At 40.7% G+C, this 15,933-nt stretch overlaps 1 protein-coding gene across 3 annotated transcripts in view; it reads left to right on the top strand.

The window, feature by feature from the left end:
* UXS1 (UDP-glucuronate decarboxylase 1) overlaps positions 1-15,933 on the top strand; it is a 93,523-nt gene that overhangs the window by 61,347 nt on the left and 16,243 nt on the right. For all 3 annotated transcript variants that reach the window (XM_048856822.2, XM_075130224.1, XM_048856811.2), the window contains one exon: positions 13,306-13,425. In XM_048856822.2, the coding sequence (XP_048712779.2) occupies positions 13,306-13,425 (120 nt within the window). The remainder of the gene's footprint in view (positions 1-13,305; positions 13,426-15,933) is intronic.

Consider the following 15,933-nt stretch of genomic DNA (forward strand, 5'->3'; position numbering starts at 1 on the left):
GCTAGCCTTGAGATGTCTCTCTTGTGCAGCAGGTACAAATGTGAGATTTAATTGGTTACACCTAGACTGTAATCTCTCCAGGGTGGTGTCAGCCTCACTTTTCAAAAAACTCTTATTTTTTCTTTGCTTTGATATTTCATTTTCCATCATGTGTGTGTGGTGTTGAGGAAATTCTCATTGCTTATTGTAGATATTCTTTTAAAGCTATTGCATCCTTTTCCTTTGTTCCTTTAGAATTGCAACTCAACGAAAGATCATCTGACTATATCATACCTTCCTTTGAATCTCTCTGCTGACTCTTCCTCCATCTAAAGCTTAAGCTCCATTTTCTTATCCATAGGGCCCTTCACAATTCTCTCTTCTCCCTACTTACCAAGGTCTGATGTATGCTAGAAAATTAGGTCATTTTAACGACGTCAGTCGGGTGTGAAAAATCCACACCCCAAGCACTGTAGTTAAGATGAGCTAAATCCCCGTGTAGACAGTGCTAGATTGTCAGAAGAATACTTCCATCAACCTAGCTACCACCTCTTGGGGGAATCCCTCCAGTCAGTATATATCAGCGATACACAGACTTAGGCTCATGAGCTGCAAGTGGCTCTTTAATACGTCTCCTGCAGCTCTTTGCAACACATGATATTAAAACACTGTGGTTTAATTCTTAACCAGTCAGGAGGCTTTTACTATGTCGATAATTGTAGTTGATAAAATAATAATAGTTGGTCATTTTGCTGTGAAAGTGTGTGTGTATGTATGTATATATAGTACTATAATAAATGAAACAATGAATTCACACTACAGTGGCTCTTTTGGTTAAGGTTGATTGCTAATTTGACTCCTGAACTACTGAGGTCTGGTCCGCACTCTTTATCACACCTCCCCCTCCACTCTGTCGATGGCAATGGTCTCAATCTTCTGTTTATCTGCTTCTTAAGCAAACATCTTGTGCTTTATGCATAGAACAGGTTTCCTGGCCTAATAGTAACGCTACTAGCTTCTCTACCTAAAATCACTGAATCATCTCTGATGGGGGCATCTATAAGAAACCAGGCAATGTTTAGTGATTGGGTGGTTGGAGAAAGTCTGTAACTATAAAATTAAAAGAAAGCTAATACTATGGTGCAGTGGTAGCTGCTCCCTAGCTAAGGTTGTGTTAGAGAGTGTAGTTTTAGCAGGAGCTTTAAACCTTTGTTTAGTAGTAATTTCATTGAAATAGCAAAAAACAATACGTAAAATATAAATTTTGAGCATTATTTGAATTTTTTGTGGTGGTTTATTGAAAAGTGGATTGATACAAAGAGAACAGTAAGGTCAGAAATTGCTTCTTTTGGCCATTTTCCCACTGGATTGTCTTTTTTTTCTTGCATTCCTTTTGCAAGAATGTAAAACACTCAGGGGACATTGATGCTGGTCATGTGTTGATTGCTCAAGTATTAATTAAGCATCAGTGTTTCTTTCTAGATCTTTTTATAATTTCTTGGTCACAGTGGAAAATACTGAATCCTTAAACCCATCAGATTTCCATTTGATGACAAATCTGGTGCAGTGTGAGAGCTATCAATCACTTTTGGGGCAACAAGAGAGATTACCAAATACCTCTGGGGCCCAGGAGAAAGATGGTTAGCTAGGAAGAGGCAGCACAGTCTTAAGTGACCTTAACAGTGCAAAGGCAGAATAACTCTTCAAATGCATGGAATGTATCACAATTAGATGTATCGGTCTGCTATTGATATAAAAGCATAAGAAGTCAATATTAAGGTTTTGTCTTAGAGAGCCAGTTTGGTGAAGTTGGGGTACACACTGCTTTTGGGTATCTGTTGGAGCTAGAAGTGAAAGCCTTATGGAGCCAGAGATGAAAAGTGTTATATAACAGCTAGGTATTGTAATGGAGTTGGTTATTGAAAGTGTTATAGGCAATGTGAAGGTGGAAAGAACACACAAGCTTTTTCCTTTTAGCTTCCATGTTTCGTTTGTTTCCATATTTTTAGGGTTTTGGTTGGATGTGGTCTGACCTTCACAGATCAACTGTCACTAAATGTCATCTTTCGTTTCTAATACATATTCAAGTGTTAGTTTAATTCTCCCTATCCTTCATATGTTTTTTTTAAACTGTAAACTCTTTAGGACATATACTGTCTTTCTCTGTTTGCACAAGGGGGTCTTGGTTGCTGTCTAGGCCCCTTGGAGTTAATATAACATTAATATTAAATACCAATTTGGTGATCCGTTTCTGGGTAACGGACAGTGGCAGCTAACACTTATCTTCTGGTAGCGCAAAGGAATCTGTAAAAAGGCACTGATTTCTCCCTGCCTTATCACTGCCCAAGCATCCTCACTTTAAAAGCAGAAAGCTTTGATGCCATTTGATATTGCACAAAAGCAAGAATTTGGTAACTGAGCACATGAAATCTTGCATGATATGCTCTCAGAGGAAAAACAGATGCTGCTCTGTACAAATGGCTTTTTTACTGTTGCACCTTACTCACTGGAAGTTTTTCTGAGCATTTTATATGACTTAGGATTGTGTGAAGGCGACTTTTGTTTTAGAGCATGTTAGATAAAGTTCACAATGTGATAAGAATGAGCTCTCGGCCCTGCAATGACTGCCTACTGCTGTGACTATTATTCTTGCACAGAGGTGATTCACTTTTGTAGTAATTTTTTAATGTTTTCTGCTCTTTTTGTAATGGGGCAGGAGAAACACGTATTGGTTAAGAAACTCAGAAATATAAACAGACACGCTGCTGGTGTGTTACAAATGTTTGTAACTGCACTGGAGTATCTGCAGATATTCAAACCATGCAGAGTCAAATTCTTAAGCACAGTTACATGCATATAGGTATGTCTTACTGTTTAAAATCATATGTTCAAATGTGCCATTCTAATAAAAATGGCACTTCTGTAATGTGTCCAATCAGTTTTTTAACGTGTGTTCACAACTACTTGGTATCCCTATTTACAGCAGTAATCTGAGACTCTAATTTATGAGGTTCAGTGACATCTGCACTTCCCAGAATCTCAGCAAGCATGTTTTTTATCCACTTCTCAGGACAGGTGGAAAATATCCTTTCTGACTTTTTTCCGCTACATGTACACTGGAATGCATTGTTCACTGCCTGGCTTGTTTGGAAATTGCCACTCGGCCTGTGCTCAGTCTCTTGAATTATGATGGGAAACTGTGAGGTTGTGTAGGACACCCCACTAATTATAGGAAGCGAGGTGTGGGCAGTCATGCCTAATGGTTAGTCAGGTGCTAGAGCTGAAGTCAGGAATCAAGCCAGGGCTCAGAGATAGGGTCAGGTGCCAAGCCAAAGGTCAGAGCTGGAGGTAGAGTCACAAGTCAAGCCAGGGGTCACAGCCTGAATCCGCATCAGAGGTAGGTCATAGGAGCAGGAACGTGGAGCAAAGCAGGAACTGGGCACAGACAGGTGTCGGGAATAAGGAAGGCAGGAGTCAGGCCATGTAGGCAGGGTCTGCAGTAGCAGCTAGTTCGGGATTCACCTAGTTGCTTGGACCAACTTTCTGTGCCTCTTTCTGGTTTAAGAACTGGGTCCCAGCCAATCAGTGGGACTGGATGTGTCCACCAATCAGGAGCTTCATGTGAGCTAGAGCTTCGCTAGCCCCCTTCTTCTCTGGTTTGGGTGAGCTGCTGTGTGGCAGGCACAGCCTGAGCACTGCCTGCAGACCTATGGGCCTGGGTTTGAGCCCTGCCATCTCTCACACTAATATGATTATGCACATCCCAACTACACCAGTTTAAGCTGACAGCTGTTCGGAATTCGTTTTCCATTATCCCACATAACATGAACCAAATATATTCTTCTGTACAGTTGTGAAACTATACTAAATCATTGTTTTGTTAATGTAAACTAGGTTAAATACTTAGTTTTGCACTTTCCTTGACACTGTTTGAAAGATGTAGTGTGGTTAGCGTCTGATTTCTTCTTTTTACAATTAAAAAATAAACTCTACTGCTTGGTGACCTGAAGTCTTGTTTCAGACCTTGTGAATTTCTAGATCATTAATCTTCCTTTTTAAACCCACATTTTCATACCAATTAAATTGTCCTTTCTACTTGTGATTCTGTTTAATTGGCGGAGCAGTATTACTTGTGGGTGCCAGATTAAAACTCTGCAGAGTTTCACAAGTGGAGTGCTAATAAGTAATCATCCAGTCTTCCCTTATTTTATGTGAAGCAATAGCTTCCAAATTGCCTCAGGATACCTCCATTCTCTAATTAAAAATCTACAATTTTTGTATTCCTAACTTCCCTACAAATATATTGGAAGAGATTGGATGTAATGATTATCGTATCAAGATATTTATTATTACAGAATTTTGTCATCCTTAAATATATCTAGAAGGTTTGTGTCTAGCCCCAAAGAATAATTGCATATTGCTTAAGTTTTATCAGACCTACTCAATGTGCAAAAACTAAATAGTGGGTGGAAAGATAGAGACAACTAAATGGAAAAGATGAGGTTTACAAAATAAAGATTAAAGAGCATGGGTTTTAAACAGAAAAGCAAACGTTGAATAACTACATTGTGAACACAGCTTTTTTGTAATGCGCTTCCTGTTTTGTTTTTATTCATTGCACTTGTTTCTGTAATCCTTGTTTGTTAATGCACAAATTGAGTTGGTTTCAGTATTCATAGGCAGCCGAGATATAAAATTTGAGAACAAAAATTGTTGATTAAATTGCTAATAGAACTACATTGTAATTAGTAACACTAAGTATAATTGCTCAGTAATTATCAAAATTAGGGCTTGTCTACACTGACACTTCACAGCGCTGCAACTTTCTCGCTCAGGGGGTGTGAAAAAACACCCCCCTGAGCTCAGCAAGTTTCATCGCTGTAAAATTACACTTTGTTAGGATTCCAGAGAAGAATTATTGTGGATTATGGATCAGGTCAAAAGTAAGTACTAACAAATGCTGAAAATTGTCAAAGTAATGCGAAGGATCACATTTAATTCATATTAGCAGTGAAAATGAGTTTAATTTCCAAGGGCGGGCTAGGTGGGTCACAGGCCAAGTGAGATGGCTGTGCTACAGGAAACATGCCTTCGCCTTAGAGCAGGCAGTTAGCCATCCTAATTATTGATCCTGATACAGGAGAGAAGGTGGTGATGCATTGGCTCAGATCAAAAGTTTTTCTGAAAGCCTTTGTACGGCTCTGCCATACTCAACACTGGACCTGAAGGTGCCCAGCTGGCTCAGTCGGTAGTGCATGAGTCTCTTAATCTCTGGGTTGTAAGGGCCCAATGTTGGGTGCATTACTGTCTATCTACTGGAACTACTTACCAAGAGTTGTGGTGCATTCTTCCTCATGAGCAATTTTTAAATCAAGACTGGGTGTTTCCGTAACAAATATACTGTAAATCAAAAAGGAATTAATTCAGGGAAGTCCTACATCAGCCCAGTGATATGGAGGAAATCAGACTAGAAAATCAGAGTGGTCCTGTAACAGGGTTCGCTCAGCACTCTGGCGCCTCCTGCTGGCTGTTCTGGGAATTAGCTCTGCATGATAGTGCGCCCTCTTTGGGTGGTGCCTCACTTCTATCACTCCTGCTCTAGGACCCACGTCTCTCTAAGGACCGCAGCGTCCTCTTCAGTGACATAGCCCTCTGGCTGTGCTGCACTCTGTGCTCCTCCCTTCTGTCCAGCCACTCCCCTTAGTGGCTGCTTCAGCGAATTGTCTGGCTACTTCCTCTTTGCCTTTGCCTTGGAGCCTCAGCCTGCAAACCCCAGCAGCCAGGAGCTGTCTCTCGCTCCCCTGGTTCCTGCTCGCAGCACTACTCTGTCCAGGGTGCTGGCAGTTCTCTCAGCCCTCCAGATACTGTCCTTCCTCCCTGGACTCCCAGCAGAGAACTGCCCTCCTCTGTCCTGCAGCTCCCTTTTATTATGGGCCTGCTGGCCCCTGATTGGCTGCTCCCTTCAGCCTTTTTCTCATTGGCTGCCTCCTGCACAGCCTCCCTAGGGCTCTATTAACCCCTTAGAGCCTAGTGTGAGGCAGGTACCCCATCACAGATCCTTTGAGGCTTTATGATCTATGAAGGTGCACATTGACTCTAGCGTTGGTATACTTGATCACTGGATACTGCTCACCAGTCTGGGCAGGCAGCTCACATAACAAATCTCTGGCCATGCAGCTTAATGCCACAGACCTTTTCCCCTTTTTATGCTTTTAAGTGTCTCACTGCTTGTCAGTCACCAATAACTGCTGAGCAAGCAGCTGAAGTAAGAATTTTGAAGCCATTAGTTGTACAGCTGTTTCTGCAGAGTTTGCAGTCTCATGGGCCCCGACACATACGCACACCAGAAGTCAAATAAAGATATACTTCCTGTCTTTCAAAACTGCATACTTAAGCAGTTTAAAAGAAAGCCCAGCAGGATGGTGCAAGGTCATGCTCAATTCTCATGGTAACTTCTGCTCCCCACCTGGCCTGCCTAGTTATGCTAAGGTTGCTGCAAAGGCCTACTAGTTTAACTGCTTTTGGCAATAAGCGTTGCAGTCTATTATTCCAGTTACTGGCCATGGCTTTGGCACTTCGCTAGGCTGTTAAAATCTCTCCTTACATTACCACAGGCAGGGCCTAATCATGTATCCATAATTGCTCTAACCACATCAGTTAATGAGTAAGTATAATACTGTCTAGAACTCTCACTCACGTCAAAAATTCGATTAAGCTATTTAGGACAAGAACCTTAGATCAAATCCTGGCCCCACTGAAGTCAATGGCAAACTCTCTCAGACTTCAGTAGAGCCAGGATTCCCCCTCCCCCCCTAGTTTTTTGTTCTGTAAAGTGCATAGCAGGCTTGGGTGCTGTAAAATTACTACTGATTATCAAGGCAGTGATGTGGGGAGTAAAATTTAGATTGAGTTCCAGTAATGGCGTGATGTATATTACAAATCACCATCATGTCACCAGACTCAGGGATGACTGAGGGTTTTTTCTTATTCTCTCAGAAGGAGGTATTTCAGGAGATGCTTTTCAAAAGGTAAGGAAAGGAGGAGAGTGGTGATAATGGGAAGAAATAGTCCATATCAGAGGAATCTGTAAAAGGAAATTATTAAGCAAACTCTCTCCTGTAATTGTGGCTTTATCCACTCACGTGTGCATCTTCATTACTCATCTCCAAAGCTCCCACTTTGTGTCTGTGTATATGCAGTTCAGTCCATCCATAGAAACCCTGTAATTATTGATGACCGTTTTCATTTTAGTTCTGTAATCAACAAACAAGGTAGCCAGAGCATGAGCTCCCAGTGTGATACTGTGTCATAAAAGAGCTAATTCTTGGTTGTGTTAACAAGGGAATGTTGAGCAGAATTAGAGAGGTGATATTACTTTGGAATATGACATGAGTGAACCACTGCATATTGTGTGCAGTTCTGGTGTCCAAATTTTTTAAAGGATGTTAAAAAAGTGAAGAGGGTTCAGAGAATGATTTTTGGTTTGGAAACCAACCAACCTTATGATAAGAAACTAAAAATTCAATCAGTTTATTTTATTGAAGAGAAAGGTAAGAGGCTACTTGATCACAATCTATAATTACCAATGCAAAAAGAAGATATAATACTAAAGGGTTCCCTTAATGTATCATATAAAGTCATAACAAAGTTTTAATGGCTTGAAGTTGAAGTCAGCAAAGTTTAAAGTAGACACTGAGGCAAAATTTTAGGTGTGGGGAATTAGCCATTGGAAGGGTCCTTCAAATGATGAGATGAAATTTTACACCCCTTGTTCTAAATCAAGAGTAGGTGTCTATAAAAGATATAATCTAGTTCAACCATAAGTTGGGATAAATGCAGGTTTCACCAAGTGAAATTCTGAGGCCTGTATTATATAGGAGTTCAGACTAGATGATTGTAATGGTCCCTGCTGGCCTTAAAATCTCTGAACTCTTCGTTCCAGGCAGTGTAAATCATTGTTTTACACTATCTTAAATGTTAGTAACATGCAAGGGTGAATCCAATTTGCTAATGTCATGGCCATTAAGTCAAGTCTGTGTGTATATTTGAATACTCAGGATTGGATTTTGTATTTGTAGGACCCATTGGTGACATTTTCTAAAATGAACTGCCTGCAAATAATTGCACTGTTATTACTGTTCAAAATTGTAGGTGGTATAATTTTTAAAATGTGTGTATTTTAGACATCAACAATTGTATCCTTTGTAGTTGACTGCTAGTCAAGATTTTCACACATAACACATGCTAGTCAAAAGAATTTCAAGGGATGCGGGCAGCAATTTTAGTAACTTTATTTGAAAGAGTAATTAGCCTAGTTTTGCTCACTTTGATAGCTCTGCAGGTTTCTGGGGTTTCTCTGCAGGTTATTTACGCATTTTGTTGTAAGGATTTCTGATGCCAGAGAGTCCCCACATGCCAGAGTCACTTTGAAGCTCCTTATGTCCTGGTTTCATGCAAGTAGTTCTTCCTCTTCCTTACTAATCCTTTGCTTACTGGCTGGTGATTCATAGTAGATGAATTTGCAAATTGTGAGCGTTAAAGTTAATTAATAAGACTAATTCACCTGTTATCCTGCTTCTGCATTGCAGCCTTAGTGTATGGTGAAGCTGTTTCAGTTAAAACCATCATTGGAAACCTTTACACTCCTAGGTTGCATTCTGTGTTGATCTGTTTTCTGAAACATGCAGACCAAAGCATCTTTCACCAAAAGTAGATTTATTAATGTAAAATATGGCATGTTTATTCTTTTAAGAAAAATATACATTGATATCATCCTGCCATGTCTTGCTGTAGACGTTATTGGAGCCAAGATGTTCAAAAATAAGTACCTACAGCTAGAGTTCCTCACTCCATATTTAGGTGCCTAAATTAGTGGCCTAACTTTCAAAGGTGCTGTGTACCCTGTATCTCTCGGTGAGGTGAGGTGAGTACCCTCGCCTTGGAAAATGAAGCCACTGATTTATTAGCCTAACCTTAGTCACGTAGTTTTGAAAATTTTGGCTCAGGGTAATAATTTCATAGGAGCCCTGACAATATCTGTTGGATAGTACGTGCTACGCTTTGTCTGTCATTAATTTTCCCCTTAAACAGATTTTTGTTTTAAAAAAAAAAAAGACAGACAAAAGAATAAAAAAATCACCAAAAATTTTAGATGTTAGTATAATTTTTCATAACTTAGGTCTAGTCTACACTAGAAAAGGTTTTCTGATATAGATATACCAATATAGCTATACTGGAAAACACTCCATAATGTAGATGCAGTTTTTATGCCATCAACAAAGTGCTTTTGCTGGACAACTTACACTGGTTCAGTCACATGAGCAAAATAAACTATACCAGCAAAAGCATTTCTGTGTCAGTATAACACATTTGTGATTTGAAATATTGTGTTTAAAAAAAAAAAAAAAAAGTCACAGCCCTAACCAATATTGCTGTACCAGCAAAAGTTTCCAGTGTAGAACTGACCTAAAATAAATGCCTTTGTGTACACATCCCTTGGAAATCTGAAGCTGGAATCTGTTCGCTTACTTATTGTTCTGTTTTATACATATGTAAAAGTGTGTATATACAATGTGCTTTTCAAGTTTTGTAAAAGCACCGAAGGCATTTTAAAGGATTTGAAAAACAGGTCTAAATATACAGACAACGGGAAAGGTTTAAGATTTGTAGGAGGCAGGAATGAGATCAGAGACATGATTTAAAACTGAAAGATTAGTGCAAGTTGTCTGCTTTGTACAGCTATGGGGTGTGGCTCACCTGGTAAAGAGTGAGAGTTAGTCGAAGGGTGCGTCTACACTGGGCTGTAAACCCACAGCAGCGAGTCTCAGATCCCAGGTCTGCAGACTTGGGCATGCACTAGGATGCTAAAAACAGCAGTGTGGGTGTTGAGCTGGAGCTCAGGCTGGGAACCTGGGGACTGGGGTGGGCTTCAGAGCCCAAGCTCCAGCCTGAGACGCAATGTTTATGCTGCAGTGTTTAGCGCTGTAGTGTGGGCCCCATGAACTTGAATCTGTGGACCTGGGCTCTGAGATTCGCTGCTACTAGTTCTATAACACAGTGTAGACATACCCTAAAAGAGACAGGGAAATTGCAGTGACATTCACTGTTCCGTTTAAATAAAGGACAGCAGGCAGCTCCTGTCATTAACTGTCCAACACTGCAGGTGGCTCTGGATGCCCCCCAGATCAAGATGCCTTCAACTTAAGTATTTGGTTTGAACAGTGAACTTGTAGCCTCCTTATTGACTCATCCCACCACCTTCTTTGCTCTGGGAAACTTACAACTCACAGCTGGATCTATCTGGATTGAATCTTCCTTCTCCCCTTCCCGCTTCAGCAAATAAATGCATTTAGTATTATGAGTTTAGTATTATGAGTTAGCAGCACACATGAAATAACTGCCCAGTCCCTAGATGTTGGTGTGCTGTCCTGAGAGGAGGAGGGAGGTCACAGCAATGCAAAATGGGCTTGGAGGTATTCAAACTAATGATGGGGCATGGCTAGGAGTATAACATCCTATAAATATTTGAAGCCTCAGATAAATTATTCCAGAAGAATATGGAGGGGGGTTACTAAAAGTAATGGGCTGAAAATGAGAGGTGAAATTTAGGCTGAACATTTGGGATAAGATTCCCAACACTGAGATCTACTAGTTTGTGGAATAGTTTCCCAAGGGAATGGGCGAAGGCCTGATTTTCTTGTGAGACTTCAAAATGAGGCTGCATAAAACACTATAAAATAAACTTTAGGAATAGTACTCCATTGGGATGTGGGTGGAACTAGATGATCTATTCTATCTCTGGCTTCTGTGCTAGCTACTTGAATCAGTTGTGTAGCTTGAAAAACCTCCCAGCAGAGAGGGGGATGGTGGTTTTCCCTAATGTGTCTTGAATCTTGACCATTAGGTACCCTCTCCCACTTGTAGTGTGAGCTCTTGCTGACAGGCATTATCTCCTGTGTGTATTTCTCTGTCATGCACACACTGCCATTTTGCAACCTATATTGGATAACAGAAGCCAGTTGACCCAGCGTGTGCAGTACTGCGTGAAATATAGTCCACAGTTGGAGACTCTTGTCTATTACGAATAATGGGAGTGGGGACCATGAAGGGACGAGAAACCACATAGGGCTGTTTGCAGATGCAGTGGAGGCATTCGTAAACATGGTGTAATGTACTCTGTAAGCTACTGTTAGAAGTATAAAGCTTAACACGTTGCATTACGAAGTCCACCACAGTCCCAGACTGCACACCAAGGGGATCTAGTCACATAGAGTGTTGGTGTTCTTAGGGGTTGGCATGTTTTGGCCTTGTTTTGAAATGGATTAGCTTGATTTTTGGCTTATTGTGAAAATCGAGGTGCTTATTTGCCACGTGAAAGTTGACAACTGTGCTTCCAATAAAGCACACTTGGCTGATTGCCACACCCTTGGTGTGGATAGGGGACATGCTAACAGATAGTGTCAGTATGGTCTTCGGGGTAAAGCACAGGATTGGAAGTCAGGAGAGCTGTGTTGTGTTTATAGTCCTGACACTAACTTGCTGTTACAAGCTTGGGCAAGAGACAGCAATCTTTTCTGTGTTACAAAAATTTCCCATTATTGATAGTGAGTGCCAGCTCAACACAGGTTATCTGCAAGTTTAAACAAGGGCAAACTGTGCTCAGCACTGTTTAAACCTTACCCACGGTTTCTGAAATGGTGCAGAACACTGTTTGTTCTTATTTGTTCTTGCAGTTGAACCATGGGCACCTGCATCCCTTGGTGACACGTACTGTCAGCAATGGATAATTTTTATAATGTTTTTATAATGTTGCCAAGTTGTTAGCCTCTCTAATCCTTTTATCCTGTCTGTGAAATAAATACCCGCCTTTTTCACAAGGCTGCTGTAAGGATGAATTTGTTTATTTATAAATGATTCTGGGTTCCTGGGGCAGGCCGTTAAATATTGTTATAACTGAAGCTACTTTCAGGCTAACCTGTTTCCAAGAAAATCATTGTCTTTGGATGTCTCTCAAGTGAGGGATGTGTGAGCACAGGCTGCAGTTTTCTGAAGAGAAGTTGAAAATGTGTGCAGCACACTGTGTATCCCCTTATAATGGGAAAATCCACAAGCATAGTTTCACCATGTCTTCAAGTCCCTTTTTCCAGGAAGTGGCAACCAGCCACAGTCTGTTGGCAAACTGTTTGAAAACTTAAAGTTCCATGTTTTCATTGAAAGACTCAAGAATATTGTAACAGATTACATGATTTGTGTAACCCTAGGAGTTTGAGCTTGTGACTTCTGCTGCCTTTGAATTAGTGGTAAGAAGTTTACTTTTAGAGGTGAAGTTTCTACATGTTGTCACAATGAACTGTCGCGTGCATCAAAAGCCAACCCTGTGCATTAGTTCACCATGGCTGAATGTTCTCCTTGCCATGAAGGCTGAGGATTTGGCTCTCACAGAATTTAGGTGAAACACAGTTTGTTCTCACTGACGGGTTCCAGTCCTGCAATTTCACAAGGTCACAGTTCCCTCTATAGACCACATTTGGTTCTGCTTGCTGAAACTCAGTTGACTGCACTGATTATCTGAAGATGGATTTACATAGCATCCACACAAAGCATTACTGGGTATAATGGAAACATTTCTCAGATTCAAATAAAATTTCTGTAGTATTAAAGTTGTGGAAATAAACTAGCCCATAAACTTCATGTAGGCTAATGTGAAACAGTAATGTTATGGCTATGGTTAAGCGATCACTTTATTATAATCATCAGTTCAGCACCCTGAAAATCAGGCTCCTTTAAGAGAGCTCACAATGGGCACCCAAAAATCTCTAATCACTTTATAAAAATTTCTCACTGTGCTTAGTCACTGATTATTCTGTGGCCTTGGCAAAGTCACTTGACTGATGTTCTCCAATCTGTGAAAATACTTTTCTGGTGTCTCATTGCTAAATCCTTAGAGCCTCTGATGGAAGACCCTATTGAATTGCAAAGTATTATTATGTTAAAGTATTTCTTAAAAGAAAAGTTCATTAGGGTAAAGAACAGTCTTCAGATGGTCCATCAGTGGTTCATATTGCATTATGAATGTAGATAATTAGGGTAAATTCTCCTACCATATGCTCTGTGGTTTATGTGAAGTTACAGGAGTCTCAAGATGAGAAAGCAGCATGTGTTTAAAAAGTGTATGTTAGCATTCTTATACTTACGGAAATATCTCCCTTTTTGAAAAAAACACCTACTAACTGTGGAAGTCTGCACTTCGAAGGGATTGGCGTTGGGGGAGGGAGGGTTGTGGAATATTCATTAAGTACAAGTTTTGTTGTTTTCTTTTGCTTACAGGAAGGGGTTGAGGTGCGAGTTGCTAGAATATTCAATACCTTTGGTCCTCGGATGCACATGAACGATGGCAGAGTTGTCAGTAACTTTATCTTACAGGCTCTTCAGGGAGAACCTCTAACGGTAAGTAATTGGCACGTGGTCCTGGGCTTAGAACAAAACCACTTAACGAATGCTATGGCCAAGATTTTCAAAAGTGACTGATGATTTTTTTTCAATTCCCTAGCTTTTGGGTGCACAACCTGAAACACTTGAAAGAGGTTAGATTTTTAGAAAGTGCTGAGCTTCCACTCTCAAAATCAGGCCTCTAGACGTCTCAACCTGTGTGTCAAAAAATAACTAGTCATTCTTGAAAATGTTGGCCTGTATTTAAACAACTTTATGGGTGTGCACGTTACGGTACTGTACCACAGCCTTTTTTGGTGACCTTGGGCAAGGTGTCTCTGCCTCAGTTCCCCATCTGTAAAATGGGGATAATAGCACTGCCTTGCCTTGCACGGGTGTTGTGAGGAGAAATACGTTAAGGATTGTGAGGCGCTCAGATAATAGGGGCCTTATAGGTGCCAAAGATATAGATAGAAGCATACATCCTAAATTAATCATAATACAAAATGGGTGGTGGAGGGGTATTTGAGGTAAAGGATGAGATCATGAGATATATAATTTCATACACATGGCAACTTTTTAGATTTCACATATAAAATTTGGAGACAATGTCTGGAGCAAAGAATGAGGAGAAATGGTACTAGGAAATCACTCAAGGGCTTTCTAGGATTTTATTGTTTGAATTAGGTATCTTTTTAAAGTGCGCCACAGGGTGTATATGGGACAATTAGAGCGCAACATGTTTGAGTACTCTACAAAGCACACACTTGTAGAGGGCTTTGCTGCACTGGGTAGACAACCCCAAGATTGAAGTGCGTTGTTTATGGACAGTAATAATTTATGTGTGGTCTGCATGCTAGCAGGGCTCCTGTTTGTTTGGAAAGAAGTGTTGCTCAGGCAATAAATGTGCCTAGTCAGTAAGGAGAGGGGAGCTGAAGTCAATTTTTTCAGGGTATCTAACAGTCAGGAAAGATGTTGGGGGCCAGCATTCTTTCTCATACTTTAACACAATATTATTAGTTCCTCTTTTTCCCCTCTTCCACTAAAACAAACAAAAATACCAATTTATAATGATAGAGGGATGAGTTGCCCTTGTGAGAAAACCTTCAAAAATGACTAGACTGGCCTAGGGCAAGGTTGCTAAGTGTCCAAGCACTGCTTATTCTTTCAGTTCTTCATACAGTTGCGCTGGGAAAGGGTTGCGGTGTTTTGGGGCTGGGGATAGAAGAAATCTATGCAATGGCATGTTCCAAAACCAGTCGTTCCTTGGTACAATCCTTCTGATTTTACATGGCTGTGGTGAGTCATTCCTGTTGTACTGCCCCATGAGCATGCCCACATCTATCACATGGGGTTAAACCAAAGAAAAAGTAGCACAAAAGACAGCGACCTCCACCCAAGAATTAATTTAACATACGGGTTTTCAAAGGACTTTTGTAAATTCTTTTGAAAGGGCCTTCACCCTCCTATCCACCCCGTCCTTCACCCCTAAAAGCTGCAGTTGGTTAGCTGGGACTGGCTGCATAGAACAGAATATGTGGCCAAAACAGGGTGGGTGGAGTTCTTATTTCAGGCGGAGAGTTTTGATCCTAGTGGGGTTTTTGATTGCATCAGAATATACAAACACAATAAAGCAATGACTTGCCAGTACTTTCTGATTACGCCCTGTGTACTCTATGCTCCTGGGGTGATATTCAGGGGGCACAAAGTATCTCTCTCTAGGTGGCATTTAGAAGTTTTGCATAGAGCATCAGAGGTCAGATGTTGCTGTGTGTTTTATCTGACCATTCTCCTGTTGCTTATACCATGCTGGTCAAGTGGTTGATATGCCAGCTTGGCATCTGAATACGTAGTAGTTCTGAGCTTCTCAGACTTATCCAGCAGAGCCTTGACTTTTTTTATAACTACAAACTGTGAGAATGTAATCATTGCAGAGACATGAAATTCCCTGACAGCTTTCCTAAAAGGTGTTTATGCGGAATATTTATCTAGATTTAAAACAATTCATAGTTCAGGATATTTCAAAGTGTCATCAAGAAAAGCTTGGAGTAGTACTGTCCTCTGGGAGGAGAGTTGAAGGCTTGTCTATGTTCAATTTTTTAATTTTTTTTAACTCCCAACAGCCAATCTACAGTTGAACTCCTGCTGTTGCAGCTGCACCTGTGGAGCAACAGGGAAATTTTAAGCAAATAAGTTGGTGTGAGCACAGCCAGTCGAATAATGACTCCCTTTAATTCTTTGGAGTCTGAAAAGTCACTAGGGAAGAGGATGAGGGTACTAATGATGCTTCAGCATCCTGACTAGGTGGTGGACATTGGTTAACTGAAGCACAAGAAATGCAGCTCTCCATTTGGATGAATAGGCGGTCAGATTTTTAAAGTATGTCACAAGTTATTGCTATTGTTTATATTACAGTGACGCCTAGAGGCCCAAGCAAGGATCAGGTCTCCATTGTGCTAAGCACGGACATGTCAAAAAGACAGCCCCCACCCAAAAGTGTTCACTATCCAAGTATAAAATGAGACA

Source organism: Caretta caretta, chromosome 1, assembly GCF_965140235.1.
Source record: "Caretta caretta isolate rCarCar2 chromosome 1, rCarCar1.hap1, whole genome shotgun sequence".
Lineage (NCBI taxonomy): Eukaryota > Metazoa > Chordata > Testudines > Cheloniidae > Caretta > Caretta caretta.